The sequence below is a fragment of the Acomys minous genome (genome assembly GCF_964271855.1).
Source record: "Acomys minous genome assembly, chromosome: 2".
Taxonomy (NCBI): domain Eukaryota; kingdom Metazoa; phylum Chordata; class Mammalia; order Rodentia; family Muridae; genus Acomys; species Acomys minous.
Genome location: NC_140484.1, coordinates 84727995 through 84737583, shown reverse-complemented (window position 1 = coordinate 84737583; position 9589 = coordinate 84727995). Strand labels below are relative to the sequence as shown.

The 9589-nt window shown below is 56.9% G+C and overlaps 1 protein-coding gene across 4 annotated transcripts; it reads left to right on the top strand.

The window, feature by feature from the left end:
• Positions 1–11: 11 nt before the first annotated feature.
• SPIB (Spi-B transcription factor) lies at positions 12–6473 on the top strand. Of its 4 annotated transcripts, none has more exons than XM_084772148.1 (6): positions 12–39; positions 809–836; positions 2375–2447; positions 2705–2934; positions 3310–3460; positions 4411–6473. In XM_084772148.1, the coding sequence occupies exons 1-6, from the start codon at positions 17–19 to the stop codon at positions 4707–4709; spliced, it is 804 nt and encodes a 267-aa protein (XP_084628274.1). In that variant the 5' UTR covers positions 12–16; the 3' UTR covers positions 4710–6473. The 4 variants fall into 4 exon arrangements, with proteins under 4 accessions (XP_084628274.1, XP_084628273.1, XP_084628272.1 ...); XM_084772147.1 differs by having other exon boundaries at positions 2372–2447; XM_084772146.1 differs by lacking the exon at positions 12–39 and having other exon boundaries at positions 117–836.
• The last annotated feature ends 3116 nt before the right edge of the window (positions 6474–9589 follow it).

Genomic DNA, 9589 nt, shown 5'->3' with positions numbered 1-9589 from the left:
CCTGCCCTGAACCACCATGCTTGCTCTGGAGGCTGTACAGTAAGTGGGTAACCCCCAAACCTGTCCTGGGACCCCCACCCCACTCAGCACTCTCAGCTTCTGTGGCATCCAGAAGCAGATAATAAGGGGGTGGGTCCCACCGTCTGCAGAAGGTTCTCTATTAGCTCTGCCTCCTTAGACAGATTTCCAAAGATGGCATGTTCTGGAGAGACTCACCCCCACCCTGCCCAGGTCCTCCCGGGTGTGCCATCGTCAGTCTGCATAGTAGTACCTGTTCCATCTTTGGCACTCTGACCCTCGACTTAGTCTGTGTCCCTAGTTCCTTCTGTCCAACCATTTCCTTTAGTTGCTGGCACTACCCTGGCTGCCCATCCGGGGTCACAAGAAACCCCATGCCTTTGCTCATACCCTTCGCTTTGCTGTGTTTGTCTCTAGCCCTCGTCTTTGGTTCATGGCTTCTGGTCTTAGCTGGACTTGTTAAGACACTGAAACCCAGCTCTCTGGCCACAGCTGACTGGGGACTTTCTCCCCCTTACTTTCCCTGCCTCCCCTAGTGTCTGTGCATGCAAATCCCAGGGAGAGTGGGGGGGGGGGACATTTGCCTGGCACCCGCCCCCTACTTCCTGTCCCGATGGGGGTGTAGGGGTGACTGTGGGAAGGCTGGGCGCCCACGGGGACAGCCAGCAGACTGCAGAGCTGTGGTGGGTGATCACAGCTGCCACCACCTCCCCTCTGGGCCCCACAACCACTTTGAGACTCAGGTGGCTGAGGGCGGCCCTGACATGGCCCTGTGTCTCTCCCCTGCCAGGCTGGACGGCCCACACTTGAGCTGTTTGGTGAGTTGGAGGCCCCCAAGGGGGGGGGGAGTGGGCCCTGCATGGCCCATGGGGACTAACCTTACTTAGATCATCTACTTCCGGCCTCAGTTTCCAGTCTCTGTCCTCATCTCCATCACACTTGCCTGCTATTTTTCTCGAGCCCTAGGCTTCTTCCTTGACCTCATCATATACGTGTCTAGCCCATGTTCTGCGTGTACAGCCTTTCCTTTTGTGTTACGGATCTTTTAGCTGTAGTATTTTGGACACTATTTTCCTCAACATTTCAGACCTCATAACCAACCCAACAAGGAGATCTTTCCTGTGGTGGCCAGAAGCCCTACCTACTTGTTTTGAGTTTTGTTGGCTTTGGTTGTGTGTCTTTCTTTTGAAACGGGGTTTCTCAGTGTAGCCCCAGCTGGCCTGCAGAGTGTTACACCTGTGAGACACCTGGCTTGTTGGTTGTTTAAAACTGATGTCTTGGGTGTGCATCAGTAAGTGTCTTCGTTACACACCTCTGTAGCTATTACCAGACCCAGAGCCAGGAAAATCCCATAATTCCAGAGCACTCCTGGAGGTTCTGCCTAGGCAACCTCACCCAGCATTTGATACTGATTCATTTGAACTTTTTTCTTTTGTTTGTTTGTTTTTGAGACAGGGTTTCTCTGTGTAGCCATGGCTGTCCTGCACTCGCTTTGTAGACCAGGCTGGCCTCGAACTCACAGTGATCCGCCTGCCTCTGCCTCCCAAGTGCTGGGATTAAAGGTGTGACCACCATCCTCAGCTCGCACGCCCAGCTTTAATTTGAACAACTTCTTCTCCTCCTCCTCCTCCTCCTCCTCCTCCTCCTCCTCCTCCTCCTCCTTCTTCTTCTTCTTCTTCTTCTTCTTCTTTAATTTGAACTTAAGTGGCTCGTGCGCTGGCCTTTAGGGCACTTGAGCTCTTCCGTGGTGTGTTAGGCACCTGCCCTCCTCCTTTGCTCGCCACCCACCAGCACATCCATCCTCCTTGCTGAGATGCTTGGGATCTGGGATCTGAGCAGAGCTGCGTCGGGCTGCTCTGTGCACACGGCTTTCCCTCTCCCCTGCGGGAGCAGGACGGGTGTGCTGGAGGCAGTGGGAGGCACTCATCTGCCTCAGGGCTAGTCTCCACTGCCTCTACAAGGGCTGGGGCTGAAGCACCATAGAGCTGTGGAGATGAAGTGGTGTCCTGGATCAAAGATGGTGGTGCATGCCTGTTACCCCAATAATCAGAGGATGAGACTTAACAGTTGCTCCAAGTTCTGGGCCAGCCTGAGCTACAGAGTGAGCTCCTGGGTACCAGTTGCCTACTGGAAAGTACTAGGGCCCCTTGAGGGCCACAGCCATGGCACCTGTGGGTGTCTTATTCACGAATTCAGTCTCCGTGTCTTCATTTGTTTCTGTTCTCATCAGTTTCCCCCTTCTCTCACCTGTCTTCTCCAAGGCTGGAGTGGGGGTCAGGGGCGGGTCTCCAAGGCTGGAGTGGGGGTCAGGGGTGGGTCTCCAAGGCCTGCGATGACCCTGTCCTTACTCCAGCAGTACCCAGAAAGTGTCTTCTACGACCTAGACAGCTGCAAGCCCTTCAGTTACCCGGACTCAGATGGGGGTCCCGGTGAGTGACCCCAGCTTCATAGCACCTGAGGCCAAGTTCACAGTGGGGGGGGGGGAATCTGAGGCCCATGGGAGCTCTCTTCCAGCATGGCACCCCCTCCCCCAAGCAACTCCCCCCACCCCCTCCTGCCTATCTGTTCCCCCATGCAAATTCTGGGGCCAGAGATTTGCACAGCTTACAAAGGCCCCTCTGTGTGGGAACTTGAGGGTGCGGGTCTTCTGTCCACCTTTGGCTACTAACCCTGTCCCTTCTCCTAGACTCTACCTGGGGCTGGCCAGAGGCCCCACCCGCCTCTGCCATTACCTCCTATGAAGCCTTCGACCCTGCTGCGGCTGCCTTTGCCCACTCTCAGGCTGTGCAGTTCCGTTACAGTCATGACCCCAGCCCCTCCGCCTACAGCCCCATGGGCACCCTCGACCCAGCCCCCAGCTTGGAGGCCCCAGGGCCTGGCCTCCAGATGTACCCCTCGGAGGACTTCACCAGTCAGGTGAGGAGCAGGGAGAGCTTGGAAGAAGACGTCGTCCCCTGTCGAGTTTCTTCTGCAACCCCTGAAAATAAACATCTGGATTGTGAGGGAGCTGGGGAGCGGGCCTAAGAGCACCCCTCCAAGGTAGCTTAGGTGTCCCCTGGGTCCCTTCCATATACTTCAGGGGGACGTTCACAGATCCATGCCAGCTACTCGCTGTTTAGCTTTGGGCAACTGCCTCGACGTCTCTGTCCACTGAGGCAAGAACAGAGGAAAGCCAGTGTCTACCCCCCCCCCCCATGCTGTACAGGAAAATGGACACTGAAGTAGCAAGGGCCGCAGAGGGGGGAGGAAAGCAAGGGAGATTGGTGTGAAGTTGGCCCTGGTCTCCCACAGACGCCGGGCCCCTTGGCTTATGCTCCGTACCCCAGCCCTGTGCTGTCAGAGGAAGAAGACATTCTGCTGGACAGCCCTGCCCTGGAGGTCTCGGACAGTGAGTCAGACGAGGCCCTCTTGGCTGGCTCCGAGGGGAGGGGACCTGAGGCAGGTATGTGGGGTGGACAGCTGGTGGGGATGCAGACTGGGCCTGGGGGAGCGGATGGAGGAACCAGGGCTCCCTAAACACTGACTGACGTTTCCCGAGGACGGTCCCAAACCTATGCCACCTGTTGGCTGTGTGACCTTGGCCAACAGCATAAGCCTCTCTGTGCCTCGGTTTCAGTTGTGCACAAAGACACAGTAACAGCAAAAGGAAGCCCACTGCATACCCACAGCCAGTCACCTCTCTCCTCGTTCCTCTCTGTGTGTCTGCCAGCCTTTCAATCAAATCATTCTCTGTTGAGCCTCAGTTTCCCGTATGTGAAACCTGTCATTTTATACTCCCTCACCCACTGGGGGGGGGGGATTCTAGGCAAGGAGCTCTACCACTGAGCCACACCTTAGCCTTCTTTTTACTTAATTTTTAAAGTTTATTTTAGTTTTATTTCATGTGCATTGGTATGTAGGTGTCAGATCCCTCAGAACTGGAGTTACAGATAGTTGTCAGCTGCCATGTGGGTGCTGGGGATCGAACCAAGGTCCTCTGGAAGAGCAGACAGTGCTCTTAACCACTGAGCCATCTCTTCATCGCCCATCCCTCCCCCTTCTCTCCCTCCCTCCCTTTTATTTTTGTTATTTTGTCTTTTTTTTTTTTCTCCCGGAGCTGAGGACCGAACCCAGGGCCTTGCGCTTGCTAGGCAAGCTCTCTACCACTGAGCTAAATCCCCAACTGCCCCCCCCCCTTAAAAAAACTTTTAAAAAACAATGACATCCCTAAGTTTCCCAGGCTGGTCTTGAACTTATGATCTTCTTACCTCAGCCTCTAGAGTAGTTGAAATAATAGATCTGAGCCATCCAGGCCCTTCTCAGTTGTGAAAAGTAAAGTGTGGCAGGGGACTGTAGATCTGGGGGTCCCATCAACGGACTTCCCCTCTTAACTCCGCACCCAACACCCTGCAGGTGCACGCAAGAAGCTGCGCCTGTACCAGTTCCTGCTGGGGCTGCTGCTGCGAGGGGACATGCGCGAGTGCGTGTGGTGGGTGGAGCCGGGGGCCGGCGTCTTCCAGTTCTCCTCCAAGCACAAGGAGCTGCTGGCTCGCCGCTGGGGCCAGCAAAAGGGCAACCGCAAGCGCATGACGTATCAGAAGCTGGCTCGCGCACTGCGCAACTACGCCAAGACGGGCGAAATCCGCAAGGTCAAACGCAAGCTCACCTACCAGTTCGACAGCGCGCTGCTGCCAGCCGCCCGGCGTGCCTGAGCGCCCCGCTAGGACCCCTGTCTCTGGCCCCGGGCCCCAGTGCCCATGGGAGCCCCGTGTGGGGGCAGCCGGCTTCCAGCGTCCTCAGCTCTCACCAGGGCCTCCCGAGAGTCCTCTTGTGCCATGTATGGGATTCCCCAGGAGGGTTGCGTTTAAGGGGGTGTCCCAGGACGTACTGGCCACCCTACGTGCTTCCAGAATGGCAGGTTTCTCTGTGGGGGCCCCTGATGTTATCTGTGGTTCCAGAAGCCGCACAGGTACCTCTTGCGAGCCCCGTGATCACGCAGGCCATCGCACCAGCAGGTGGCGCTGTCTACAGTCCCAAACCCGTGTGTCTGGTGGCGGGGATGGATCCCTCCGTGCTCCGCTGAGGCCCTTGTCAGAGCTGAGATCTAGTTAGGTCTGAAGTTCTCTGAGAGCCCTGTGCCATCTGTGACTTCTCTGTGTCCATTTATGACTTTGTTTGAGACAGGGTCTCCCTATGCAGCTCAGGGTGGTCCCTGGCTTGTGGCGATCCTCCTGCCTTGTCTTCCTGAGTGCTCGGATCGCAGAAGCACACCGTCACAGCAGGCTTTTCCCCTTTTTTTGAGACAAGATTTCATTATGTAACCCAGGCTGTCGTCAAGCTTGTGGTGATTGATTCTTTGGCCTCAGCCATCCCGTGGGCCCCTCTGGCATCCAAGTCTGAGACGGTGTGTTGGGTAGGGTAGAGGTGGTGGGCTCTGGGATCCTCGGATCATATGGAAAGTTCTCTAAGATCTCAAGCCCCAAGTTCACATACTGACTGTCCTGTTTGAGGTGCCACCTGTGCATTGTATTTGAGGATCATTCTAGCTCCTGGCCAATTTGGGGTGTGTGGCAGAGGTGTGGGTGTGGCAAGGCCTGTGCCTTTCGTTTTTGAGACTGGGTCTCACGTAGATCAGGCTGGCCTTGAGCTCACTACGTTGCTGAAGATGAGTTTGAGCTCCTGCCTCCCTTAGGATGCTCAGATGACGGGCACCGCCACCACGTGACTGTGTCTTGTCTTTTTCTTCAGCTAGGGGGTCTATCAATGTAGCCCAGGCTGGCTTCAAACTCATAACAATCTTCCTGCCTCAGAGCCTGGGGTGCTAGGATTACGAACATGTTCCACCACAGTGTGCTTTTACCCGAGTCACCGCTAACCAGGCCGCTAGAGCCGGCCACCCCCCACCCACAAGGCAGGCAAATTAAGTCCCTGCAGGGGTTTTCTTCAAAGGAAGGCAGAGGTTCCCAGCGGCCTTTCAGACTAGGGAGCGCTCCCATGGCCCAGACATCTGAACGGGAGGCTTTGGACAACTGGTGACCGCCCCTCTGTCCAGTGTCTGCCCAGTCTGCCCAGGACCCTGCTCAGCGCATGCCTGTCCCATCCCAGTGACATTTCTTAAGTGCCTGGTGGGGCCCAGTCTTTTGCCTGTCGTGTGCTGCGGGCCAAGCTGGCTCAAACTGTGGGGTTCTCCGTGGGTCTCCATGGCAGCCTCAGCAGCCAAGGCTTGGAGAGGGCTGGGCCACCCAGGCCTTGGTCCCTCTGAGGAAGAGAGCATGAAGAGGGCCTGACAACCTGGGCTCACCCTCTGTGGCTGGCCAGAAGGAGAGGAGAGGAAGGGTCGTGGAAGACCCAGAGGTCCACGTGGCCATGGCTAAACTGGCACCAAATAAAATTCTTTGTTCAAAAGCCAACATCGGCATTCTACATGGATAACAAATAAAACCCGAAATCCAAGTTAAGCTGTCCTGGGACCCTTTATCAGGCACTGCCCCCTGGCCCTCCAGCAGGAGCTGTTCAGAGAGGGCAGTAGCTGCTACAGCGCGGGGCGGGTGGGGGCGGGGCGGGGAAGGAGGAAGGTACACAATGGCGGCAGGCCAGACTGGGTCTTGAATGGAGAAATCTGTGCTTCCCAGCTTTCCTTTCCGCTTACCCCTCCATTCCAGGTTTCTGGCTCTTGTGTGTTCGTTTTTTAAAAGATAGGAGCGTTTTCATGGTCGTTCGGGCTGGTCTCGAAGTCATGCCAATGCTCCTGTTTCAGCTTAGCTTCTGGAATTCCGGGATACAGGGTGTGTCACTACCCTGGGCCACTGTGCAACTTGCCTGCTCCTTCGGGGGAGCCAGGTGAAAGTTTGCCCGGCAACCGATGGCGTCACAGGGAAGATGCCTACTGCTTGGCTTAGTGCCCCCAGAGGCGGGGTTAGTTTCCGGCTGTTAGGGGATTTTTGGAAAGTAGAGAGGGGGACGGGGCGCGGGAAAATGAATAAGAAAAACGAGTAGGGGCAGCTTGTGTTCGCTCCCCTGGGCCCTCACCCGGTCGCTTCCTCTGACATCCTCATGGGCCAGCCACACCTGTGGCTCCCCAAGTCCCTCTCCTCCTCCTCAGCCCCTCCTCCCCTCTCTGGTGCTGGGAAGAAGCCGGGCCCGGGCAGCCCTCCAGGGCCTTCCCGGCCTCTCTGCACCCGGCTGGTGACGGGCAGCTGGCCAGACTACTCCCAGAGGGACCCTGACCAGGACGGGGCGGGAGGGACACCGAGACCTCCTCCCCGCGGCAGGCACCCGTCCTGCCTACGCGGGGAAACCGGACTCTCCCTCCCGGCTCTGGTTTCTAGAAAACTCCTGACTCGGGCTAGCTAAGAAAGGCTTCCAGAACCTGCCCCTCCCGCGCCCTGTGCACCTGACATCCCCAGCCTTGTTTCTCCTTTTCCCGGGACCTAGTCATCCGGTCCCCAGAACCCAGGACTCTCCTCCTCCCCTCCCCTCCCCTTCCTTTTTTTTTTTCTTTTTCTCCTCCCCCTTTTCCCCAGACACAAGTGCCCGCTCTACTTCCACCCTCTCCCCATCCTGTGCTCTGCCCACTTCTTCCTGTTCTTCCCCTAATTTCTTCAAGACCTAAGGATCTGGGCCTCTGCGGCGCCCCCCACCCCGGCCCCTTTCTGAGGTCGCAGTCTTCACCTTTGCACCTCCACTGACTCAAGTGTCCAGGCTCCACCAGCACATCCCCCTGGGGCCCTGGCTTCCCTCCACTGCTGTCTACTAGCTATTTCTCGCCCTTTAGAGCATGCGGGAGGAATGTGGGGCGGCCCTGCGCTGCCTCCTGGGAGTGTCGGGTCTCCATAAAGGGCTCCTCCAGGGTACCCACCTGTCCCTGCTAGGGCCTGGCTAGAGCCACAGCGGTCCCGGTCCTGGAAGCCGGGAGAAGGTCGCAGCTGACATGCCTGAGGCTAAACCAGGTGGCTGGCCTTTTGGGGGGTGCGGAGGGGCTGCAGAGAGGGGGATGTCCCTACTGTGGGAGGGGGGGGTCATTTGCCTGTTCCTACATCTAGGTAGAGCGTTGGGGTTCCTTCCCTGCTTGGGAAAGAGGGGACCTTCTGTGTTCGATAGGTTCCTTCTAAGTGCAGGTCTCTGGTCTCCAGGGTCGGGAGTCGCTCTCCCTCCTCTGGGACAGGGAGACCCATCTTGGGTAGAAATCTCAGTGGTCTGATTCTAGGTTGGGGTCGTTTTTTTCCTCCTCCTTCCTCCCCCCAATGCTTTCAATCCCCAACTCCAAGCCCTCCAGCCTGGCCCCAGACTCACTCTGCAGCCCAGGCTGACTGCTACCACACCCAGCGAGGGGCTCTCTCTGTCTCTGTCTCTGTCTCTGTCTCAGTCTCTGTCTCTCTCTCTCTCTCTGAGTTTTTTCAAGACAGAGTTTCTCTGTGTATCGTGGCTCTGGCTGTCCTAGAACCAGCTCTGTAGACTAGGGTGGCCTCGAACTCACAGAAATCCACTTACCTCTGCCTTCCAAGTGCTGGGAGTAAAGTGCACTGCCGCCACCACCTGGCATTAGAAAAAACCGCTTTTGGGGGGTTTCTTTTCCTTAAGGCTGATGGGGTCTTGCTTGTGCATTGCTGGATCTCCGCTCGGGGATAGGGTCCTCTCTAGGCAGGAGAACAACCTTGAGGCAGCTGAGTCTCCTCCCTGAATGAAGACTGGGGGCTTTCTAGATCATGGGGTGCTTCTATGGACACAGTAGGACTCCATGTACACAGAATGGCACTTTCTGTGTAAATAGAGAACCCCCTTGATGTTAGAGTTGGGTGTCTATGCAGGAGTCATGGGTCTCTCTTCCATGGGTGGGGTCCTCTGTTTTTTTTGCTGTGCTGGGGAGGGAATCTGGAGCATCCCACTTGCTCTGGAGACCTTGGCCATGTCCCAGCACCCTAGTCTCTCTCCGTGTGCAGTTAGGCATACTCCTTGGGGGGAGGGACAGGGGCAGTCTGTATGCTGGCTGGCGCTTTCTCTTTTTGTGGAAGTGGGCACTACACAGAGCCCTGGCATCCACCTTCCCCCATGGTGGCTGGTCCACTGGGGTCAGCCCAGCCAGACTGAGGTAGAGACCAGCTCCCTTGCACAGACTGACCCATGGGTCAGTGACCTGCACCACATGGGAGACTGCTGTGGTCAGCACCAGTGTCCAGTTTCTAGCCCAGGGGAAAGGCTAATTATACCCCAAACCTGAAAGGTCAGGCCGGTGGCCAGAGGCTGGGGCAAGGCTACAGGGGAGGGGGGAACCTGACTCCATACTCAGGGTTGGGACCAACTTAGGCCTGGAACAGGGGTCTGTACCCCACCACACCTATCTCCATCTGAGAGAGGGGGCCCGGTGTGGCTCCCGGGGCTGGGGGAGGAGAGTACCATTTATGCTGAAGTCTCAACGTCTGTGTTACAGCAGCCAAAAAGGCCCCCAAAGGCAAGGATGCTTCAAAGGAAGCCCCCGCAAAGCAGGCTCCTGCTGCTGAGCCCCCCAAAGGTGAGGTGTCCCTGGGGCTCTGCCAGCTGTCTCCCCCTGCCCTGTCTTGGCACTGCTCCTAGCCTTTCCTGATCTCTTTCCTGT